General features: G+C 44.7%; 1 protein-coding gene across 1 annotated transcript in view; it reads left to right on the top strand.

Moving 5' to 3' along the window:
* LOC129818063 (glutamate receptor ionotropic, NMDA 3A-like) overlaps window positions 1-26,108 on the top strand; it is a 119,051-nt gene that overhangs the window by 71,428 nt on the left and 21,515 nt on the right. The window contains exons 2-4 of the mRNA XM_055873606.1: window positions 8,082-8,713; window positions 16,932-17,127; window positions 21,178-22,032. Of these exons, the coding sequence (XP_055729581.1) occupies window positions 8,082-8,713; window positions 16,932-17,127; window positions 21,178-22,032 (1,683 nt within the window). The remainder of the gene's footprint in view (window positions 1-8,081; window positions 8,714-16,931; window positions 17,128-21,177; window positions 22,033-26,108) is intronic.

Genomic DNA, 26,108 nt, shown 5'->3' on the forward strand with positions numbered 1-26,108 from the left:
CGCAGTTGACAGTGAGAGGAAGTAATTTTTTTGCTGAGTTTACAAAATAAATAATTATACCTTAAACTCAAATAAAATAGATAAATGATCCTTGGTATGACCTTCGTAAAACAATTCCATATGTTAGCTTAGTAGAACCCCCACCCAATGTCCTCTTCACTGTTATGTGCAAAAATAATCTAGCCTGAGTGCCAGTCTGGTTGTGCTATCATGCTAACTCCTTGTCACTAATTGACATGCCAATAACATCAACAGATTTGGCAAGAGCACAAACAGATCTGGACCCAAGCTAAGAAATATCCCCTTTTCTGGAGACACTGGAGGAATTGTTACTTGGACATAGGGGTTTTGGGGAAAGGTCTGAGATAGGAGCTAAAGTTAGTTTTATAATGGGGTTTAGCACCAGGGCTGGGGATGGAGGGTAAGGAAATAGTTTAGTTGGAGATGGAATCTGCAGCTGGCACTATACAGAGGCAATCCATCTATTTGCTTTTAAAATGTTTATTGCTGACAGGTTCTGGAACCATCACCTTTGTCAGATCATTTATTGAGTTTGTTTATTGCTGACAGGTTCTGGAACCATCTCCTTTGTCAGATCATGTATTGAGTTTGTTTATTGCTGACATGTTCTGGAACCATCTCCTTTGTCAGATCATTTATTGCTTCTGCTAGTATTTCTGTCACACTCTACGGGACCCATTTAGGCTCTGTAGTAAATTATGCAGATGAATAAAGATTGTTGAATTTCCATGTTAATGGAGAAGGATTAAACCAATTGAGGCAATTAGAAAAATCTTGATCATTTAGTGATTTTGCATTAGGCAGAATTTAGGATCAATCAGCCTGATATAAAACTTGCTGACCTCTGGAAGGCAACTAACCCCAGCACGGATCTTTCAGCTCCTTTACAAACTACTTCCAAAATCAGTGCTAGAAGTACACACATCAGAGGACTACGCGTACACACATCAGAGGACTACGCGTACACACATCAGAGGACTACAAGTACAGAAAGCAGAGGACTACCAGTACACACAGCAGAGGACTGCAAGTACAGACATCAGAGGACTGCAAGTACAGACATCAGAGGACTACAAGTACAGACATCAGAGGACTGCAAGTACAGACATCAGAGGACTACAAGTACAGACATCAGAGGACTACAAGTACAGACATCAGAGGACTACACGTACAGACATCAGAGGACTACACGTACAGACATCAGAGGACTACACGTACAGACATCAGAGGACTACACGTACAGACATCAGAGGACTACACGTACAGACATCAGAGGACTACAAGTACAGACATCAGAGGACTACAAGTACAGACATCAGAGGACTACAAGTACAGACATCAGAGGACTACAAGTACAGACATCAGAGGACTACAAGTACAGACATCAGAGGACTACAAGTACAGACATCAGAGGACTACAAGTACAGACATCAGAGGACTGCAAGTACAGACATCAGAGGACTGCAAGTACAGACATCAGAGGACTGCAAGTACAGACATCAGAGAACTACAAACATCAGTCTCAGCATTATTATTTATTTATTTGGACAGGGACAGTTTTTCCTACCCAATCAACTGCTTCCTCATATGGCCTCCACCCTCCCTCCTTTCTTATTTGTTCTATTTTCTACATTGTAGAATAATAGTGTATTCATCAAAACTATGAAATAACACATATGTTATCATGTAGTAACCAAAAAAGTGTTTTACAAATCAAAAAACATTTGATATTCTTCAAAATAGCCACCCTTTGCCTTGATGACAGTTTTGCACTGTAACGGTGGTCCTCCTCCTCTTCAACCGAAAAGGATATGTAGTGATGGAACCAAGGCGCAGCGGGTTGTGAACACATAATTTATTAAAGAAAACACGAAAACACGAACTTGACTAAAACTAACAAAACAACAAACGGTGTAGACAGACCTGGACGACGAACTCACATAAACACAAAGAACGCACGAACAGGGAAAATAGCCTACACATAAATGACGATGAACAAACAAACCGAACAGTCCCGTATGGTGCGACAAACACTGACACAGGAGACAACCACCCACAACGGACACTGTGAAACAACCTACCTAAATATGACTCTTAATTAGAGGAAACGCCAAACACCTGCTTCTAATTAAGAGCCATACCAGGCAACCCTTAAACCAACATAGAAACAGACAACATAGAATGCCCACCCAAACTCACGTCCTGACCAACTAACACATACAACAAACTAACATAAATAGGTCAGGAACGTGACATGCACACTCTTGGCATTCTCTCAACCAGCTTCATGAGGTAGTCACCTGGAATGCATTTCAATTAACAGGTGTGCCTTGTTAATATTTATTTTGTAGAATTCTGTCCTTCTTAATGCAGTTGAGCCATTCAGTTGTGAACAGCTCAAATAAGCAAAGAGAAACGACAGTCCATCATTACTTTAAGACATGAAGGTCAGTCAATGCAGAAAATGTTAAGAACTTTCTAAGAAGTTTAAGATTTTAAGAAGTTTCTTCAAGTACAGTTGCAAAAACCACCAAGCGCTATGATGAAACTGGCTCTCATGAGGACCACCACAGGAAAGGGAAACCCAGAGTTACCTCTGCTGCAGAGGATAAATTCCTCACTTACGAATCTCAGAAATTGCAGAACAAATAAATGTTCACAGAGTTCAAGTAACAGACACATCTCAACAACCACTGTTCAGAGGAGACTGTGTGATTCAGGCCTTCATGGTCGAATTGCTGAAAATAAACCACTACTAAAGACACCAGTAAGAAGAAGAGACTTGCTTGGGCCAAGAAACACGAGCAATGGACATCAGACCGGTGGAAATCTGTCCTTCAGTCTGATGACTCCAAATTTGGATTTTTGGTTCCAACCGCTGTGTCTTTGTGAGACACAGAGTAGGTGAACAGATCATCTCTGCATGTGTGGTTCCTACCGTGAAGCATGGAGGAGGAGGTGTGATGTTGTGTGGGTGCTCTGCTGGTGACACTGTTGGTGATTTATTTAGAATTCAAGGCACACTTAACCAGCATGTCTACCACAGCATTCTGCAGCGATACACCATCCCATCTGGTTTGCGCTTAGTGGGACTATAATTTGTTTTTCAACAGGACAATGACCCAACACACATCCAGGCTGTGTAAGGTCTATTTGACCAAGAAGGAGAGTGATGGAGTGCTGCATCAGATGACCTGGCCTCCACAATCACCCGATCGCAACCCAATTGTGATGGTTTGGGATGAGTTGGACCACAGAGTGAAGGAAAAGCAGCCAACAAGTGCTCAGCATATGTGGGAACTCCTTCAAGACTGTTGGAAAAGCATTCCAGATGAAGCTGGTTGAGAGAATGCGGAGAGTGTTCAAAACTGTCATCAATGCAAAGGGTGGCTACCAACACTTCTTTTGGTTACTACATGATTCCATATGTGTTATTTCATAGTTTTGATGTCTACACTATTATTCTACAGTGCAGAAAACAGTAAAAATTAAGAAAAACCCTTAAATGAGTAGGTGTGCCCAAACTTTTGACTGGTACTGTAAGTCTCAGTAAACAGAGACATTATGCATTGCACCAGATTTAGCAGAGTGAGAGAGAGTGAGAGGGAGAGACAGAAAAGAGGGAGAGACAGAAAAGAGGGAGAGACAGAAAAGAGGGAGAGACAGAAAGAGGGAGAGAATGAAACAGGGACGTGGAGGAGGAGAGGATAGCAGCAGTAGCAGTATGATGACTCACACATCTACTGAGATAATGTTTTAAATCAATACAACAGGTTTCAGTCCAAGTCCAGCTACTTATCTGGAGCCATAAAATATAAGTTAAAAAACGATGTCAGTGATAACTTTTTTTTTTGTGTAGAACGAATAGCTGACTGAAGACAGTGTGGTCCGGCATTTGTGGAGTGGAGTTTGTTTCTGCGGTTACATGGACTCTTAACAACGTGATGAAACTTTGTTGCTCTTTGCTGAAACAAATTGGTGTTGTAGCAAAGAGTCTTCGGTTGCCTAGGCAATGCCCCCCCCCCCCCCCCGTAGCAGCAGTACACATAAAAATAGAATGAATAGAACAGGCTTGGAACCTGTAACCCTGGTAATATGACTGGTAAATAGAATGAATAGAACAGGCTTGGAACCTGTAACCCTGGTAATATGACTGGTAAATAGAACAGGCTTGGAACCTGTAACCCTGGTAATATGACTGGTAAATAGAACAGGCTTGGAACCTGTAACCCTGGTAATATGACTGGTAAATAGAATGAATAGAACAGGCTTGGAACCTGTAACCCTGGTAATATGACTGGTAAATAGAATGAATAGAACAGGCTTGGAACCTGTAACCCTGGTAATATGACTGGTAAATAGAATGAATAGAACAGGCTTGGAACCTGTAACCCTGGTAATATGACTGGTAAATAGAATGAATAGAACAGGCTTGGAACCTGTAACCCTGGTAATATGACTGGTAAATAGAATGAATAGAACAGGCTTGGAACCTGTAACCCTGGTAATATGACTGGTAAATAGAACAGGCTTGGAACCTCTAACCCTGGTAATATGACTGGTAAATAGAATGAATAGAACAGGCTTGGAACCTGTAACCCTGGTAATATGACTGGTAAATAGAACAGGCTTGGAACCTGTAACCCTGGTAATATGACTGGTAAATAGAATGAATAGAACAGGCTTGGAACCTGTAACCCTGGTAATATGACTGGTAAATAGAACAGGCTTGGAACCTGTAACCCTGGTAATATGACTGGTAAATAGAATGAATAGAACAGGCTTGGAACCTGTAACCCTGGTAATATGACTGGTAAATAGAATGAATAGAACAGGCTTGGAACCTGTAACCCTGGTAATATGACTGGTAAATAGAATGAATAGAATAGGGACTGGAACCTGTAACCCTGGTAATATGACTGGTAAATAGAATGAATAGAACAGGCTTGGAACCTGTAACCATGGTAATATGACTGGTAAATAGAATGAATAGAACAGGCTTGGAACCTGTAACCCTGGTAATATGACTGGTAAATAGAATGAATAGAACAGGCTTGGAACCTGTAACCCTGGTAATATGACTGGTAAATAGAATGAATAGAACAGGCTGGGAACCTGTAACCCTGGTAATATGACTGGTAAATAGAATGAATAGAACAGGCTTGGAACCTGTAACCCTGGTAATATGACTGGTAAATAGAATGAATAGAACAGGCTTGGAACCTGTAACCCTGGTAATATGACTGGTAAATAGAATGAATAGAACAGGCTTGGAACCTGTAACCCTGGTAATATGACTGGTAAATAGAATGAATAGAACAGGCTTGGAACCTGTAACCCTGGTAATATGACTGAATAGAACAGGCTTGGAACCTGTAACCCTGGTAATATGACTGAATAGAACAGGCTTGGAACCTGTAACCCTGGTAATATGACTGGTAAATAGAATGAATAGAACAGGCTTGGAACCTGTAACCCTGGTAATATGACTGGTAAATAGAATGAATAGAACAGGCTTGGAACCTGTAACCCTGGTAATATGACTGGTAAATAGAACAGGCTTGGAACCTGTAACCCTGGTAATATGACTGGTAAATAGAACAGGCTTGGAACCTGTAACCCTGGTAATATGACTGGTAAATAGAATGAATAGAACAGGCTTGGAACCTGTAACCCTGGTAATATGACTGGTAAATAGAACAGGCTTGGAACCTGTAACCCTGGTAATATGACTGGTAAATAGAATGAATAGAACAGGCTTGGAACCTGTAACCCTGGTAATATGACTGGTAAATAGAATGAATAGAACAGGCTTGGAACCTGTAACCCTGGTAATATGACTGGTAAATAGAACAGGCTTGGAACCTGTAACCCTGGTAATATGACTGGTAAATAGAATGAATAGAACAGGCTTGGAAACTTTAACCCTGGTAATATGACTGGTAAATAGAATGAATAGAATAGGGACTGGAACCTCTAACCCTGGTAATATGACTGGTAAATAGAATGAATAGAACAGGCTTGGAACCTGTAACCCTGGTAATATGACTGGTAAATAGAATGAATAGAACAGGCTTGGAACCTCTAACCCTGGTAATATGACTGGTAAATAGAACAGGCTTGGAACCTGTAACCCTGGTAATATGACTGGTAAATAGAATGAATAGAACAGGCTTGGAACCTGTAACCCTGGTAATATGACTGGTAAATAGAATGAATAGAACAGGCTTGGAACCTGTAACCCTGGTAATATGACTGGTAAATAGAACAGGCTTGGAACCTGTAACCCTGGTAATATGACTGGTAAATAGAATGAATAGAACAGGCTTGGAACCTGTAACCCTGGTAATATGACTGGTAAATAGAATGAATAGAACAGGCTTGGAACCTGTAACCCTGGTAATATGACTGGTAAATAGAATGAATAGAACAGGCTTGGAACCTGTAACCCTGGTAATATGACTGGTAAATAGAATGAATAGAACAGGTTTGGAACCTCTAACCCTGGTAATATGACTGGTAAATAGAATGAATAGAACAGGGACTGGAACCTCTAACCCTGGTAATATGACTGGTAAATAGAATGAATAGAACAGGCTTGGAACCTGTAACCCTGGTAATATGACTGGTAAATAGAACAGGCTTGGAACCTCTAACCCTGGTAATATGACTGGTAAATAGAACAGGCTTGGAACCTCTAACCCTGGTAATATGACTGGTAAATAGAATGAATAGAACAGGCTTGGAACCTGTAACCCTGGTAATATGACTGGTAAATAGAATGAATAGAACAGGCTTGGAACCTCTAACCCTGGTAATATGACTGGTAAATAGAATGAATAGAACAGGCTTGGAACCTGTAACCCTGGTAATATGACTGGTAAATAGAATGAATAGAACAGGATTGGAACCTGTAACCCTGGTAATATGACTGGTAAATAGAATGAATAGAACAGGCTTGGAACCTGTAACCCTGGTAATATGACTGGTAAATAGAATGAATAGAACAGGCTTGGAACCTCTAACCCTGGTAATATGACTGGTAAATAGAATGAATAGAACAGGCTTGGAACCTCTAACCCTGGTAATATGACTGGTAAATAGAACAGGCTTGGAACCTGTAACCCTGGTAATATGACTGGTAAATAGAATGAATAGAACAGGCTTGGAACCTCTAACCCTGGTAATATGACTGGTAAATAGAACAGGCTTGGAACCTGTAACCCTGGTAATATGACTGGTAAATAGAATGAATAGAACAGGCTTGGAACCTCTAACCCTGGTAATATGACTGGTAAATAGAATGAATAGAACAGGCTTGGAACCTCTAACCCTGGTAATATGACTGGTAAATAGAATGAATAGAACAGGTTTGGAACCTCTAACCCTGGTAATATGACTGGTAAATAGAATGAATAGAACAGGTTTGGAACCTCTAACCCTGGTAATATGACTGGTAAATAGAATGAATAGAACAGGCTTGGAACCTCTAACCCTGGTAATATGACTGGTAAATAGAACAGGCTTGGAACCTGTAACCCTGGTAATATGACTGGTAAATAGAATGAATAGAACAGGCTTGGAAACTTTAACCCTGGTAATATGACTGGTAAACTCTCAGGTACACTGGTATTGTGATGTATTAATTTCCATGGTAATTTATAATGTTCAATCAAATGATGTTAACTGATGTGGCTCATGTAATGGCCGCCAGTCCACTTCCTGCTTTTACTTCCTGCTTTGCTCTTTGTAGTGGCCACCAGTCCATCCATTATGCCATCATTGACTTCAATGGGGACGCCCGTTCTATTGATTCCGTTTCTACGGCAGCACATGTAGTCAGGAGTGGAGGAGAGTTGAGAGAATGCCAAGATTGTGCAAAGCTGTCATCAAGGCTGGCTACTTTGAAGAATCTCCCATTTTAAATATGTTTTGATTTGTTTAATACTTTTTTGGTTACTACATGATTCCATATGTGTTATTTCATAGTTTTGATGTCTTCACTATTATTCTACAATAGTAAAAAACCTTTGACTGGTACTGTTTCTCCCTCCTTTCAGAACCCTCTCCATTTCCAGATGCCAATGCAGAACCCGGCCCTGCCCCAGGTGGAGCTGCTCTACTCCCTGCTGGTGATCAACAGCTGGTATGACGTCAGCCTCCTGCTCTGTCAGGAATGGAACGTCTCCAGCTTCCTGGTTCGTCTCCGTAACAACACTAAGTTCCATCTGGGCTCTGTGGTCAACATCACCACCTCCTCTGGATCTCACCCCAACAGCTCTGTCGCCAAGGCTGACTTATACACCTCTCTGCAGGGATACCTGGAGTCCATCAAGGAGTCCACGTCCACGGTGGTCACATTCGGCTGCGACATCCGGGACATCAAGAGGATCTTTAATGTGGTGACCAAGCTGGGCCTGATGCTGCCAAAGTACCACTGGGTGTTGGGGGACACACAGGACGTGGAGGAGCTGAGGACCGAGGGGCTGCCAGCGGGACTGCTGACCCATGGCAGGATGGGGACTCCCTCCCTGGATCATTATGTCCAGGATGGGCTGGAGCTGGTGGCCCGGGTGGTGGGGTCAGCTGCATACCGCTCCCCTGAGCTAGCCCTCATCCCCTCCGTCACCAACTGCATGGATACACAGAGCAGCCAGAGCAGAAACATGACCTCAGGGAAATATCTGTCCAGGTACTGATGCTGATTCACTACTCATATAAACATCAATAAAGAAGAGCGTGGTGATTGAATCCTACTGCATGGTTCAGGACACATCAAATCAAATCAAATGTATTTATATAGCCCTTCTTACATCAGCTGATATCTCAAAGTGCTGTACAGAAACCCAGCCTAAAACTCCAAACAGCAAGCAATGCAGGTGTAGAAGCACGGAGGCTAGGAAAAACTCCCTAGAAAGGCCAAAACCCAGGAAGAAACCTAGAGAGGAACCAGGCTATGAGGGGTGGCCAGTCCTCTTCTGGCTGTGCCGGGTGGAGATTATAACAGAACATGGCCAAGATGTTCAAATGTTCATAAATGACCAGCATGGTCAAATACTAATAATCACAGTAGTTGTCGAGGGTGCAGCAAGTCAGCACCTCAGGAGTAAATGTCAGTTGGCTTTTCATAGTCGATCATTAAGAGTATCTCTACCGCTCCTGCGGTCTCTAGAGAGTTGAAAACAGCAGGTCTGGGACAGATAGCACGTCCGGTGGACAGGTCAGGGTTCCATAGCCGCAGGCAGAACAGTTGAAACTGGAGCAGCAGCACGGCCAGGTGGACTGGGGACAGCAAGGAGTCATCATGCCAGGTAGTCCTGAGGCATGGTCCTAGGGCTCAGATCCTCAGAGAGAAAGAAAGAGAGAATTAGAGAGAGCATTCTTAAAGTTACACAGGACACCGGATAAGACAGGAGAAGTACTCCAGATATAACAAACTGACCCTAGCCCCCCGACACATAAACTACTGCAGCATAAATACTGGAGGCTGAGACAGGAGGGGTCAGGAGGAGACACTCTGTCCCCATCCGATGATACCCCCGGACAGGGCCAAACAGGTCTGTATTGGTCAATACCTGTTAATACATAACCTAGAGGACATACTGTATGTCTCTTGTAAAACAACAACAACAACAACCGTACCAATTTTTTTTAAATTTTATTTCACCTTTATTTATCCAGGTAGGCTAGTTGAGAACAAGTTCTCATTTGCAACTGCGACCTGGCCAAGATAAAGCATAGCAGTGTGAACAGACAACAACACAGAGTTACACATGGAGTAAACAATAAACAAGTCAATAACATGGTAGAAAAAAAGAGAATCTATATACAATCTATATACAATGTGTGCAAAAGGCATGAGGTAGGCAATAAATCGAGTAATTACAATTTAGCAGAGATACTGGTGTGCAAAAGAGCAGAAAAGTAAATAAATAAAAGCAGTATGGGGGGTGAGGTAGGTAAATTGGGTGGGTAGTTTACAGATGGACTATGTACAGCTGCAGCGATCGGTTAGCTGCTCGGATAGCAGATTTTTAAAGTTGTTGAGGGAGATAAAAGTCTCCAACTTCAGAGATTTTTGCAATTCGTTCCAGTCGCAGGCAGCAGAGAACTGGAAGTAAAGGCGTCCAAATGAGGTTTTGGCTTTAGGGATGATCAGTGAGATACACCTGCTGGAGCGCGTGCTACGGGTGGGTGTAGCCATCGTGACCAGTGAACTGAGATAAGGCGGCACTTTACCTAGCATAGCCTTGTAGATGACCTGGAGCCAGTGGGTCTGACGACGAACATGTAGCGAGGGCCAGCCGACTAGGGCATACAGGTCGCAGTGGTGGGTCGTATAAGGTGCTTTAGTAACAAAACGGATGGCACTGTGATAAACTGCATCCAGTTTGCTGAGTAGAGTATTGGAAGCTATTTTGTAGATGACATCGCCGAAGTCGAGGATCGGTAGGATAGTCAGTTTTACTAGGGTAAGTTTGGCGGCGTGAGTGAAGGAGGCTTTGTTCCGGAATAGAAAGCCGACTCTAGATTTGATTTTGGATTGGAGATGTTTGATATGAGTCTGGAAGGAGAGTTTGCAGTCTAGCCACACACCTAGGTACTTATAGATGTCCACATATTCTAGGTCGGAACCGTCCAGGGTGGTGATGCTAGTCGGGCGTGCGGGTGCAGGCAGCGAACGGTTGAAAAGCATGCATTTGGTTTTACTAGCGTTTAAGAGCAGTTGGAGGCCACGGAAGGAGTGTTGTATGGCATTGAAGCTCGTTTGGAGGTTAGATAGCACAGTGTCCAAGGAAGGGCCGGAAGTATACAGAATGGTATCGTCTGCATAGAGGTGGATCAGGGAATCGCCCGCAGCAAGAGCAACATCATTGATATATACAGAGAAAAGAGTCGGCCCGAGAATTGAACCCTGTGGTACCCCCATAGAGACTGCCAGAGGACCGGACAACATGCCCTCCGATTTGACACACTGAACTCTGTCTGCAAAGTAGTTGGTGAACCAGGCAAGGCAGTCATTAGAAAAACCGAGGCTACTGAGTCTGCCGATAAGAATATGGTGATTGACAGAGTCGAAAGCCTTGGCCAGGTCGATGAAGACGGCTGCACAGTAATGTCTTTTATCGATGGCGGTTATGATATCGTTTAGTACCTTGAGCGTGGCTGAGGTGCACCCGTGACCGGCTCGGAAACCGGATTGCACAGCGGAGAAGGTACGGTGGGATTCGAGATGGTCAGTGATCTGTTTGTTGACTTGGCTTTCGAAGACCTTAGCTAGGCAGGGCAGGATGGATATAGGTCTGTAACAGTTTGGGTCCAGGGTGTCTCCCCCTTTGAAGAGGGGAATGACAGCGGCAGCTTTCCAATCCTTGGGGATCTCAGATGATACGAAGGAGAGGTTGAACAGGCTGGTAATAGGGGGTGCGACAATGGCGGCGGACAGTTTCAGAAATAGGGGGTCCAGATTGTCAAGCCCAGCTGATTTGTATGGGTCCAGATTTTCCAGCTCTTTCAGAACATCTGCTATCTGGATATGGGTAAAGGAGAAGCTGGGGAGGCTTGGGCGAGTAGCAGCGGGCCGGGCGGGGCTGCTGGCCAAGGTTGGAGTCGCCAGGAGGAAGGCATGGCCAGCCATTGAGAAATGTTTGTTGAAGTTTTCGATTATCATGGACTTATCAGTGGTGACCGTGTTACCTAGCCTCAGTGAAGTGGGCAGCTGGGAGGAGGTGCTCTTGTTTTCCATGGACTTTACAGTATCCCAGAACTTTTTGGAGTTAGAGCTACAGGATGCAAATTTCTGCTTGAAAAAGCTGGCCTTTGCTTTCCTGACTGACTGCGTGTATTGGTTCCTGACTTCCCTGAACAGTTGCATATCGCGGGGGCTCTTCGATGCTATTGCAGTTCGCCACAGGATGTTTTTGTGCTGGTCGAGGGCAGTCAGGTCTGGAGTGAACCAAGGGCTATATCTGTTCTTGGTTCTGCATTTTTTGAACGGAGCGTGCTTGTCTAATATGGTGAGGAAGTAACTTTTAAAGAATGACCAGGCATCCTCAACTGACGGGATGAGGTCAATATCCTTCCAGGGTACCCGGGCCAGGTCGATTAGAAAGGCCTGCTCGCAGAAGTGCTTTAGGGAGCGTTTGACAGTGATGAGGAGTGGTCGTTTGGCCGCGGACCCGTGGCGGATACAGGCAATGAGGCAGTGATCGCTGAGATCTTGATTGAAGACAGCAGAGGTGTATTTGGAGGGCAAGTTGGTTAGGATAATGTCTATTAGGGTGCCCATGTTTACGGATTTAGGGTTGTACCTGGTGGGTTCCTTGATGATTTGTGTGAGATTGAGGGCATCAAGCTTAGATTGTAGGACTGCCGGGGTGTTAAGCATATCCCAGTTTAGGTCACCTAACAGAACAAACTCTGAAGCTAGATGGGGAGCGATCAATTCACAGATGGTGTCCAGGGCACAGCTGGGAGCTGAAGGGGGTCGGTAGCAGGCGGCAACAGTGAGAGACTTATTTCTGGAGAGATTAATTTTTAAAATTAGAAGTTCGAATTGTTTGGGCATAGACCTGGAAAGTATGACAGAACTCTGCAGGCTATCTCTGCAGTAGATTGCAACTCCTCCCCCTTTGGCAGTTCTATCTTGACGGAAAGTGTTATAGTTGGGTATGGAAATCTCAGAATTTATGGTGGCCTTCCTAAGCCAGGATTCGGACACGGCAAGGACATCAGGGTTGGCAGAGTGTGCTAAAGCGGTGAGTAAGGCAAACTTAGGGAGGAGGCTTCTGATGTTGACATGCATGAGGCCAAGGCTTTTTCGATCACAGAAGTCAACAAATGAGGGTGACTGGGGACATGCAGGGCCTGGGTTTACCTCCACATCACCCGAGGAACAGAGGAGTAGTAGGATGAGGGTGCGGCTAAAGGCTATCAAAACTGGTCGCCTAGAGCGTTGGGGACAAGGAATAAAAGGAGCAGATTTATGGGCGTGGTAGAATAGATTCTGGGCATAATGTGCAGAACAGGGTATGGTGGGGCACGGGTACAGCGGAGGCAAGCCAAGGCACTGGGTGATGATAAGAGAGGTTGTATCTCTGGACATGCTGGTCTCAATGGGTGAGGTCACCGCATGTGTGGGGGGTGGGACAAAGGAGGTATCAGAGATACGGAGAGTGGAACTACGGGGTCCATTGTAAACCAAAACAATGATAACTAGCCTGAACAACAGTATGCAAGGCATATTGATATTTGAGGGAGACATACAATAAGGCATAAAGTGATTGCAGGTCTTGATTGGGAGAGCTAGCTAAAACAACAGGTGAGATAACAGCAGCTAGTCTGCTAACACAGCAACAGCAGGTAAAAATGGCGACGGCTAGGCAGAGAGGGTCGGATTAACTACACACAGATCCTGAGTTAAAGCACAGAGCCGACAGATAAAACACAAATAAACGGAATGGAGTACCATGAATTAATGGACAGTCAAGCAGGCATCAGCTATGTAGCCAAGTGATCATAGTGTCCAGGGGGCAGCCGTAGATGGAGCAGTGAGGCCTCCACTAAGCTAGCCCGCGGCGTTTAAAGTTAGTAGCCCGGGGGGTGGTCTGCTCAGACGGAGGGGGTCTGCTCAGACGGAGGCCGGTTGAGGGCACAGCGGATGGGGTATTCGTCTGCAGACCAGACGTGGTCGTGTCGACAGAGAATCCAAGCCGGATGGCGGTGGCGAAAGAGAGGTTGTGAATTGTAGAATAGTGTTTGCTAACTGGTGCTAGCTTCGTGATTCAGACAGCTAGTCATGGGTAGCAAGCTAGCAGAAGATGGAGGTCTGTTTTTAGCCACGCCGTGCAATTCCGTCGGTAGATTAGTGGGGTTCCGTGTGGTAGAGGGGACCAATCCAATTGTCAAAAAAAGTTATAGTGGCCTAAGAAGATTGTTCGATAGACCTGTTCAGATAGCAGCCGATATGCTCAGGACAGCTAACGATTAGCGGGCCGCAGTTAGCATATGGGCGTTCAGGTTACGTCGCGATGGAGGGGCCAGTTGAATAACTCCCTCGGGCAGATAACGTCGGTATCCCAGTCGTGAAGGCCCGGTGGGGCTCCGCATCGGCAGTAAAACGGGTCCGGATAGGTGATTGTAGCCCGGGAGTGGCTGATGGAACTCTTCAGCTGGCTAGCTCCGGGATAATTGGTGTTTGCTCCGGAATTGATGTTAGCCAATAGTCACTCGGATAGCAGCTAGTTAGCTGCAAGATCCCGGTGTAAATGTCCAGAGCTTGCGGTAAAAATCCGGGGATATGGAGAGAAAATAGGTCTGGTATGCTCTGGTCTGAATCGCGTTGTACGAAACTGGCAATAGTTTTCCGAGCTAAAGGATAGCTGATGAGCGCTAGCTGTGGTTAGCTGAACTACTCACGTTAGCTTGTGAGCTGGCTAACTTCTGGCTAGCTTCTGTTGTAGATTTCGGATACGAGGTGAATAATGCCTTTGAGGAAAAAAACAGATCCGCACCACATTTGGTGAGGTGGGTTGCAGGAGAGTGTTTTGAAGTTGAGTTTTTAAGAAGAAAAAATATATATAAAAAGAAATGCGAAGAAAAATATATAAAATATATATACACGGGACAGGACGAGGACAAAGGACATCTGACTGCTACGCCATCTTGGATTCGACATTTTTCAAAACAGAGAGAGCTGACATCCCCCATATTTTCTCCTGTTAGATCTGGAGCACATCGGACCCTATAGAGTTATCTATTGTCTGACCCCGTGATAGAGATATCTATTGTCTGACCCCGTGATAGAGATATCTATAGTCTGACCCCATGATAGAGATATCTATAGTTTGACCCCATGATAGAGATATCTATAGTCTGACCTCCATGATAGAGATATCTATAGTCTGACCCCATGATAGAGATATCTATAGTCTGACCCCATGATAGAGATATCTATAGTCTGACCCCATGATAGAGATATCTATAGTCTGACCCCAATAGAGATATCTATAGTCTGACCACATGATAGAGATATCTATAGTCTGACCCCATGATAGAGATATCTATAGTCTGACCCCATGATAGAGATATCTATAGTCTGACCCCATGATAGAGATATCTATAGTCTGACCCCCTGATAGAGATACCTATAGTCTGACCCCATGATAGAGATATCTATAGTCTGACCTCCATGATAGAGATATCTATAGTCTGACCCCCTGATAGAGATATCTATAGTCTGACCCAATGAGAGATATCTATAGTCTGACCCCCTGATAGAGATATCTATAGTCTGACCCCCTGATAGAGATATCTATAGTCTGACCCCCTGATAGAGATATCTATAGTCTGACCCCCTGATAGAGATACCTATAGTCTGACCCCCTGATAGAGATATCTATAGTCTGACCTCCATGATAGTGATATCTATAGTCTGACCCCCTGATAGAGATATCTATAGTCTGACCCCCTGATAGAGATATCTATAGTCTGACCCCATGATAGAGATATCTGTAGTCTGAACCCATGATAGAGATATCTATAGTCTGACCCCATGATAGAGATATCTATAGACTGACCCCCTGATAGAGATATCTGTAGTCTGACCCCCTGATAGAGATATGTATAGTCTGACCCCAATAGAGATATCTATAGTCTGACCCCTTGATAGAGATATCTTTAGTCTGACCCCATGATAGAGATATCTATAGTCTGACCCCTTGATAGAGATATCTATAGTCTGACCCCATGATAGAGATATCTATAGGCTGACCCCATGAGAGATGTCTATAGTCTGACCCCATGATAGAGATGTCTATAGTCTGACCCCATGATAGAGATATCTATAGTCTGACCCCATGATAGAGATATCTATAGTCTGACCCCCTTGATAGAGATATCTATAGTCTGACCCCCTGATAGAGATATCTATAGTCTGACCCCCTGATAGAGATATCTATAGTCTGACCCCATGATAGAGATATCTATAGTCTGACCCCCTGTTAGATATCTATAGTCTGACCCCCTGATAGAGATATCTATAGTCTGACCCCCTGTTAGATATCTATAGTCTGACCCCATGATAGAGATATCTATAGTCTGACCCCCTGTTAGAGATATCTATAGTCTGACCCCATGATAGAGATATCTATAGTCTGACCCCATGATAGAGATATCTATAGTCTGACCCCACATTAGAGATACCTATAGTCTGACCCCATGATAGAGATACCTATAGTCTGACCCCATGATAGAGATATCTATAGTCTGACCCCATGATAGAGATATCTATAGTCTGACCCCATGATAGAGATATCTATAGTCTGACCCCCTGATAGAGATATCTATAGTCTGACCCCATGATAGAGATATCTATAGTCTGACCCCATGATAGAGATATCTATAGTCTGACCCCCTGATAGAGATATCTATAGTCTGACCCCATGATAGAGATATCTATAGTCTGACCCCATGATAGAGATATCTATAGTCTGACCCCATGATAGAGATATCTGTAGTCTGACCCCATGATGGTTCTGTTTTACCAGCAGGTCACAGATACAACCCCCTCTTTGCCTCTCCTGGCATCAGGACTCTGTTCCTGCCAAAAGGTCACAGAAGGAACCTGCCGTGTGCAGCTTAGAGCTCTTCCCAGTAGCTAGGTTTCAATTCGCTAATACAATGCTGTCTGATGCAGAGGTTTAGTCACAATGTCCTCAAGCTGCAAGTACAGGTGTAAATAATTCTATGATTTCATTGAGATTCATGAACAGAAGACAGTTCCACATCAGAATCACCTGAGTGGTTTTCTGTTCTGGCCTATAAACCCTGAAATATAAACTCTGAATTCTAAGCCTCAAATTCACCCTTATCCTATAACCTCATCTGTTTCTCTGCCCTCCCCCCTCCAGGTTTCTGTCCAACACGTCATTTGACGGTCTGAGTGGTTTCATCTCGTCCCAGGAGGAGACCGTGATCTCCTCAGAGAGCCACCACTTCATCTGGTCCCTGCAACATGACCCCATAGGGAACCCCATGTGGACCAGGCTGGGCCGATGGAAGCATGACAGGGTGCTCATGGACTACACTGCCTGGACCAACAAACAGGTGAGAGGGAGGAGGAGAGAGAGATGAGAGGGGGGGGCTCAGAAAAATAGATATGTCCCCTGGTCTCTCCTTACTAATAGATATGGTCCAACTTCCCCCTGGTCTCCCCTTACTAATAGATAAGTTCCCTGGTCTCTCCTTACTAATAAATATGTTCCCTGGTCTCTCCTTACTAATAGATATGTTCCCTGGTCTCTCCTTACCAATAGATATGTTCCCTGGTCTCCTTACCAATAGATATGTTCCCTGGTCTCTCCTTACCAATAGATATGTTCCCTGGTCTCTCCTTACTAATAGATATGGTCCAACTTCACCCTGGTCTCCCCTTACTAATAGATATGTTCCCTGGTCTCCCCTTACTAATAGATATGTTCCCTGGTCTCTCCTTACTAATAGATATGTTCCCTGGTCTCTCCTTACTAATAGATATGTTCCCTGATCTCTCCTTACTAATAGATATGTTCCCTGGTCTCTCCTTACTAATAGATATGTTCCCTGGTCTCTCCTTACTAATAGATATGTTCCCTGGTCTCTCCTTACAAATAGATATGTTCCCTGGTCTCTCCTTACTAATAGATAGGTTCCCTGGTCTCTCCTTACTAATAGATATGTTCCCTGGTCTCTCCTTACTAATAGATATGTTCCCTGGTCTCTCCTCTCTAATAGATATGTTCCCTGGTCTCTCCTCTCTAATAGATATGTTCCCTGGTCTCTCCTTACTAATAGATATGTTCCCTGGTCTCTCCTTACTAATAGATATGTTCCCTGGTCTCTCCTCACTAATAGATATGTTCCCTGGTCTCTCCTTACTAATAGATATGTTCCATCTTCCCCCTGGTCTCTCCTTACTAATAGATATGTTCCCTGGTCTCTACTTACTAATAGATACGTTCCCTGGTCTCTCCTTACTAATAGATATGTTCCCTGGTCTCTCCTTACTAATAGATATGTTCCCTGGTCTCTCCTCACTAATAGATATGTTCCCTGGTCTCCCCTTACTAATAGATATGTTCCCTGGTCTCTACTTACTAATAGATATGTTCCCTGGTCTCTCCTTACTAATAGATATGTTCCCTGGTCTCTCCTCACTAATAGATATGTTCCCTGGTCTCTCCTCACTAATAGATATGTTCCCTGGTCTCTCCTTACTAATAGATATGTTCCCTGGTCTCTCCTCACTAATAGATATGTTCCCTGGTCTCTCCTCACTAATAGATATGTTCCCTGGTCTCTCCTCACTAATAGATATGTTCCCTGGTCTCTCCTCACTAATAGATATGTTCCCTGGTCTCTCCTTACTAATAGATATGTTCCAACTTCCCCCTGGTCTCTCCTTACTAATAGATATGTTCCCTGGTCTCTCCTTACTAATAGATATGTTCCAACTTCCCCCTGGTCTCTCCTCACTAATAGATATGTTCCAACTTCCCCCTGGTCTCCCCTCACTAATAGATATGTTCCCTGGTCTCTCCTTACTAATAGATATGTTCCCTGGTCTCTCCTCACTAATAGATATGGTCCAACTTCCCCCTGGTCTCCCCTTACTAATAGATATGTTCCCTGGTCTCCCCTTACTAATAGATATGTTCCCTGGTCTCTCCTTACTAATAGATATGTTCCCTGGTCTCTCCTTACCAATAGATATGTTCCCTGGTCTCTCCTTACTAATAGATATGTTCCCTGGTCTCCCCTTACTAATAGATATGTTCCCTGGTCTCCCCTTACTAATAGATATGTTCCCTGGTCTCTCCTTACCAATAGATATGTTCCCTGGTCTCTCCTTACTAATAGATATGTTCCCTGGTCTCTCCTCACTAATAGATATGTTCCCTGGTCTCTCCTCACTAATAGATATGTTCCCTGGTCTCTCCTTACTAATATATATGTTCCCTGGTCTCTCCTTACTAATAGATATGTTCCCTGGTCTCTCCTTACCAATAGATATGTTCCCTGGTCTCTCCTTACTAATAGATATGTTCCCTGGTCTCTCCTTACTAATAGATATGTTCCCTGGTCTCTCCTCACTAATAGATATGTTCCCTGGTCTCTCCTCACTAATAGATATGTTCCAACTTCCCCTGGTCTCTCCTTACTAATAGATATGTTCCCTGGTCTCTCCTTACTAATAGATATGTTCCCTGGTCTCTCCTTACTAATATATATGTTCCCTGGTCTCTCCTTACTAATAGATATGTTCCCTGGTCTCTCCTTACTAATATATATGTTCCCTGGTCTCTCCTTACTAATAGATATGTTCCCTGGTCTCTCCTTACTAATAGATATGTTCCCTGGTCTCTCCTTACTAATAGATATGTTCCAACTTCCCCCTGGTCTCTCCTTACTAATAGATATGTTCCCTGGTCTCTCCTTACTAATAGATATGTTCCAACTTCCCCCTGGTCTCTCCTCACTAATAGATATGTTCCAACTTCCCCCTGGTCTCTCCTTACTAATAGATATGTTCCCTGGTCTCTCCTTACTAATAGATATGTTCCCTGGTCTCTCCTTACTAATAGATATGTTCCCTGGTCTCTCCTTACTAATAGATATGTTCCCTGGTCTCTCCTTACTAATAGATATGTTCCCTGGTCTCTCCTCACTAATAGATATGTTCCAACTTCCCCCTGGTCTCTCCTTACTAATAATGAGCACTCAACTTACAAACAATTACCCCACACTTCCCTACCAGCGAATCAAAGTCATTCTCCCTCTTCCCTACCAGCGAATCAAAGTCATTCTCACTCTTCTCTACCAGCGAATCAAAGTCATTCTCACTCTTCCCTACCAGCGAATCAAAGTCATTCTCACTCTTCCCTACCAGTGAATCAAAGACATAATCCCTCCTCCCTACCAGCGAATCAAGAACATTCTCCCTCTTCCCTACCAACGAATCAAGGACATTCTCCCTCTTCCCTACCAGCGAATCAAGGACATTCTCCCTCCACCCTACTAGCGAATCAAAGTCATTCTCCCTCTTCCCTACCAGCGAATCAAGGACATTCTCCCTCTTCCCTACCAGCGAATCAAGGACATTCTCCCTCTTCCCTACTAGCGAATCAAGGACATCCTCCCTCTTCCCTACCAGCGAATCAAGGACATTCTCCCTCTTCCCTACTAGCGAATCAAGGACATTCTCCCTCTTCCCTACTAGCGAATCAAGAACATTCTCCCTCTTCCCTACCAGCGAATCAAGGACATTCTCCCTCTTCCCTACCAGCGAATCAAGGACATTCTCCCTCTTCCCTACCAGCGAATCAAGGACATTCTCCCTCTTCCCTACCAACGAATCAAGGACATTCTCCCTCTTTCCTACCAACGAATCAAGGACATTCTCCCTCTTTCCTACCAACGAATCAAGAACATCCTCCCTCTTCCCTACCAACGAATCAAGGACATTCTCCCTCTTTCCTACCAACGAATCAAGGACATTCTCCCTCTTTCCTACCAACGAATCAAGAACATCCTCCCTCTTCCCTACCAGCGAGTCAAGGACATTCTGATAAGCGTGACAAAGTTTGATGATATAATGTTACGAGTAGGAAGACCAGGTTTCAATAGGCCACAGGATATTAATGTGACATGAAGGACGTATATACATGTGGTCTGGTGAAGCAGTTGAATGCCATTCTGACTGAATGGAAGCTGATAATTAGGAGTCTCAGCAGGTCCCAGGAAGAAATGACGAGTCCTCGCTTTCCCGAGACCGAGTCAAAACCGAGTACCAATGTATCCGACACCAAGACAAGACAGAGACACTCAATATGTGGACTCCAGTACGACAACACTGGCTCATGGACTATGCTGCCTGGACTAGAACATTATAGCCTGTGTACCAGACCTGTTTGTGCTATTATTCCTCTCCTTGCCACCTCTCGTCAGATGCCAAACATGTTAATCCTGCTGCTTCTGCAACGGTTAATCTCTCTTTTCCACCTTCCTCATGTTTTCTTTCTTTCTCTCTCTCTTCTTCCCTCTCCCTCACTCCTTATACCCCTCCATTTCTCCCTCCCTGCCTCCCCGATGGACTATGTTGCCTGGTCTAACAAACAGGCATCCTATCAGGGCGGGGACTGGAGGTACAAGTCGCGGCTCCATCTGCGGGTGGTCACCCTGGTGGAGCACCCCTTCGTCTTCACCCGGGAGGTGGATGAGGACGGTCTCTGTCCCGCTGGTCAGCTCTGCCTGGACCCCCTCACCAACAACACAGCCCTGCTCCAGTCTCTCTTCCTCCAGATGCGGGGGCCAAACGACAGCATTCCCACGGAGTATAAGAAGTGTTGCTACGGCTACTGCGTCGATCTACTGGAGAAACTAGCGGAGGACATGGGGTTCGACTTCGACCTGTATATTGTAGGCGACGGCAAGTACGGTGGGTTTAAGAACAGGCGCTGGACAGGGCTGGTGGGAGATCTTCTCAGCGGAGCGGCCCACTTGGCGGTCACATCCTTCAGTATAAACTCGGCCCGGAGCAGGGTTATAGACTTCACCTCCCCGTTCTTCTCCACCTCTCTGGGCATCTTGGTACGGACCCGGGACACAGCCGCGCCCATCGGAGCCTTCATGTGGCCCTTGCACTGGTCCATGTGGCTGGGGATATTCGTCTCGCTACATGTCACTGCCGTATTCCTGACCATCTACGAGTGGAACAGTCCGTTTGGGATGACGCCGCGAGGCAGGAACAGAGATAAGGTGTTCTCCTTCTCCTCGGCTCTGAACGTCTGCTATGCCATCCTGTTTGGCCGTACAGCTGCCATTAAACCTCCCAAGTGCTGGACGGGGCGGTTCCTCATGAATCTCTGGGCTATCTTCTGCCTGTTCTGTCTGTCCACCTACACAGCCAATCTGGCCGCCGTTATGGTGGGGGAGAAGACCTTCCAGCAACTCTCAGGAATACACGATCCAAAGGTAGGAAAGACTACTCAGCTGTATTAACTCCTATCCAATATTTGTAGAGGATTACTACAATGCATAAATAGTGCACCGTAGGGTGTTGTGAGGCTGAGGCCTGAAGCTGGGGAGAGGGGTCGGGGGGGAGAGGGGCCTGGAGAGAGGGGCTGGGGTAAGGGGCAGGGGAGAGGGGAGAGGGCCCAGGGGGAGAGGGCCCGGGGGGGGGGAGAGGGGCTAGGGAGAGGGGGCTGGGGAGAAGGGTTAGGGGGCTAGGGAGAGGGGGCTGGGGTAAGGGGGGCTAGGGAGAGGGGCCTGGGAGAGGGGTTAGGGGGAGGGGGCTGGGGAGAGGGGGCTGGATAAGGCATAAGGTTCAGGAGGTTATGGATTTTACAATGGAGAGGAGTTGAAGTGAAAAAGGTATTTTTGAAAAGAGTCCAGTAGATAGATATATGAGCGTTGTAGTGTTGTGGAGAGTTACAGTTTAAAGTGCTATATCAACACAATTAATCAGTGGTCTGTCTGGGGCAGTCCTACTGGTCTAAGAATAGGTCGTATAATAGGTCGTATAATAGGTCATATACTGTCTGGGGCAGTCCTACTGGTCGTATAATAGGTCATATAATAGGTCATATACTGTCTGGGGCAGTCCTACTGGTCTAAGAATAGGTCGTATAATAGGTCATATACTGTCTGGGGCAGTCCTACTGGTCTAAGAATAGGTCGTATAATAGGTCATATACTGTCTTGGGCAGTCCTACTGGTCTAAGAATAGGTCGTATAATAGGTCATATACTGTCTGGGGCAGTCCTACTGGTCTAAGAATAGGTCGTATAATAGGTCATATACTGTCTTGGGCAGTCCTACTGGTCTAAGAATAGGTCGTATAATAGGTCATATACTGTCTGGGGCAGTCCTACTGGTCTAAGAATAGGTCGTATAATAGGTCATATACTGTCTGGGGCAGTCCTACTGGTCTAAGAATAGGTCGTATAATAGGTCATATACTGTCTGGGGCAGTCCTACTGGTCTAAGAATAGGTCGTATAATAGGTCATATACTGTCTGGGGCAGTCCTACTGGTCTAAGAATAGGTCGTATAATATATCAGTGTGAAGGTGGGATCGAATCCATCCCACTGCTATTCTAGATCACCCTCTCATTCTATCGTTCCTGTCAGTCTTTCTCTGTCCGGTCTAAACAATACATGTGAAATGGTTGGACAGCTCAACTCCTTTAAAAACAATAACGATTACAGTTTAAAGGTAACGCGAGCTAAGAGAGCTCTGTAACAGGAGGAGGTATTAGATCACAGTTACAGGAGGTACTATACCACAGTTACAGGAGGTATTAGACCACAGTTACAGGAGGTAACAGACCACTGTAACAGTTACAGGAGGTAATAGACCACAGTTACAGGGGGTATTAGACCACAGTTACAGGAGGTAATAGACCACAGTTACAGGAGGTAATAGACCACAGTTACAGGAGGTAATAGACCACAGTTACAGGAGGTAATAGACCACAGTTACAGGAGGTATTAGACCACAGTTGCAGGAGGTATTAGACCACAGTTACAGGAGGTATTAGACCACAGTTACAGGAGATACTATACCACAGTTACAGGAGGTTGTAGACCACAGTTACAGGAGGTATTAGACCACAGTTACAGGAGATACTATACCATAGTTACAGGAGGTAATAGACCACAGTTACAGGAGGTAATAGACCACAGTTACAGGAGGTATTAGACCACAGTTACAGGAGGTTGTAGACCACAGTTACAGGAGATAATAGACCACAGTTACAGGAGGTATTAGACCACAGTTACAGGAGGTTGTAGACCACAGTTACAGGAGGTTGTAGACCACAGTTACAGGAGGTAATAGACCACAGTTACAGGAGGTATTAGACCACAGTTACAGGAGGTTGTAGACCACAGTTACAGGAGATAATAGACCACAGTTACAGGAGGTAGTAGACCACAGTTACAAGAGGTAATAGACCACAGTTACAGGAGGTACTATACCACAGTTACAGGAGGTTGTAGACCACAGTTACAGGAGGTAATAGACCACAGTTACAGGAGGTTGTAGACCACAGTTACAGGAGATAATAGACCACAGTTACAGGAGGTATTAGACCACAGTTACAGGAGGTTGTAGACCACAGTTACAGGAGGTATTAGACCACAGTTACAAGAGGCAATAGACCACAGTTACAGGAGGTAGTAGACCACAGTTACAGGAGACAATAGACCACAGTTACAGGAGGTAATAGACCACAGTTACAAGAGGCAATAGACCACAGTTACAGGAGGTACTATACCACAGTTACAGGAGGTTGTAGACCACAGTTACAGGAGATAATAGACCACAGTTACAGGAGGTACTATACCACAGTTACAGGAGGTATTAGACCACAGTTACAGGAGGTAATAGACCACAGTTACAGGAGGTAATAGACCACAGTTACAGGAGGTAGTAGACCACAGTTACAGGAGGTAATAGACCACAGTTACAGGAGGTAATAGACCACAGTTACAGGAAGTATTAGACCACAGTTACAGGAGGTTGTAGACCACAGTTACAGGAGATAATAGACCACAGTTACAGGAGGTAATAGACCACAGTTACAGGAGATAATAGACCACAGTTACAGGAGGTATTAGACCACAGTTACAGGAGGTTGTAGACCACAGTTACAGGAGGTTGTAGACCACAGTTACAGGAGGTAATAGACCACAGTTACAGGAGGTAATAGACCACAGTTACAGGAGGTAATAGAACACAGTTACAGGAGGTATTAGACCACAGTTACAGGAGGTTGTAGACCACAGTTACAGGAGATAATAGACCACAGTTACAGGAGGTAGTAGACCACAGTTACAAGAGGCAATAGACCACAGTTACAGGAGGCAGTAGACCACAGTTACAGGAGGTTGAGACCACAGTTACAGGAGGTAATAGACCACAGTTACAGGAGGTAATAGACCACAGTTACAGGAGGTTGTAGACCACAGTTACAGGAGATAATAGACCACAGTTACAGGAGGTATTAGACCACAGTTACAGGAGGTTGTAGACCACAGTTACAGGACGTTGTAGACCACAGTTACAGGAGGTATTAGACCACAGTTACAAGAGGCAATAGACCACAGTTACAGGAGGTAGTAGACCACAGTTACAGGAGACAATAGACCACAGTTACAAGAGGCAATAGACCACAGTTACAGGAGGTTGTAGACCACAGTTACAGGAGGTAATAGACCACAGTTACAGGAGGTACTATACCACAGTTACAGGAGGTACTAGACCACAGTTACAGGAGGTATTAGACCACAGTTACAGGAGGTAATAGACCACAGTTACAGGAGGTAATAGACCACAGTTACAGGAGGTATTAGACCACAGTTACAGGAGGTAATAGACCACAGTTACAGGAGGTAATAGACCACAGTTACAGGAAGTATTAGACCACAGTTACAGGAGGTTGTAGACCACAGTTACAGGAGATAATAGACCACAGTTACAGGAGGTAATAGACCACAGTTACAGGAGATAATAAACAACAGTTACAGGAGGTAATAGACCACAGTTACAGGAGATAATAGACCACAGTTACAGGAGATATTATACCACAGTTGCAGGAGGTAACAGACCACTGTAACAGTTACAGGAGGTGTTAGACCACAGTAACAGTTACAGGAGGTGTCAGACCACAGTAACAGTTACAGGAGGTACTAGACCACAGTAACAGTTACAGGAGTATTAGACCACAGTAACACTTACAGGAGGTACTAGACCACAGTTACAGGAGGTAAGAGACCACAGTTACAGGAGATAATAGACCACAGTTACAGGAGATACTATACCACAGTTACAGGAGATACTATACCACAGTTGCAGGAGGTAACAGACCACTGTAACAGTTACAGGAGGTGTTAGACCACAGTAACAGTTACAGGAGGTGTCAGACCACAGTAACAGTTACAGGAGGTACTAGACCACAGTAACAGTTACAGGAGATACTAGACCACAGTAACACTTACAGGAGGTACTAGACCACAGTTACAGGAGGTAAGAGACCACAGTAACA

Source organism: Salvelinus fontinalis, chromosome 21 (assembly GCF_029448725.1).
Source record: "Salvelinus fontinalis isolate EN_2023a chromosome 21, ASM2944872v1, whole genome shotgun sequence".
NCBI classification, from domain to species: domain Eukaryota; kingdom Metazoa; phylum Chordata; class Actinopteri; order Salmoniformes; family Salmonidae; genus Salvelinus; species Salvelinus fontinalis.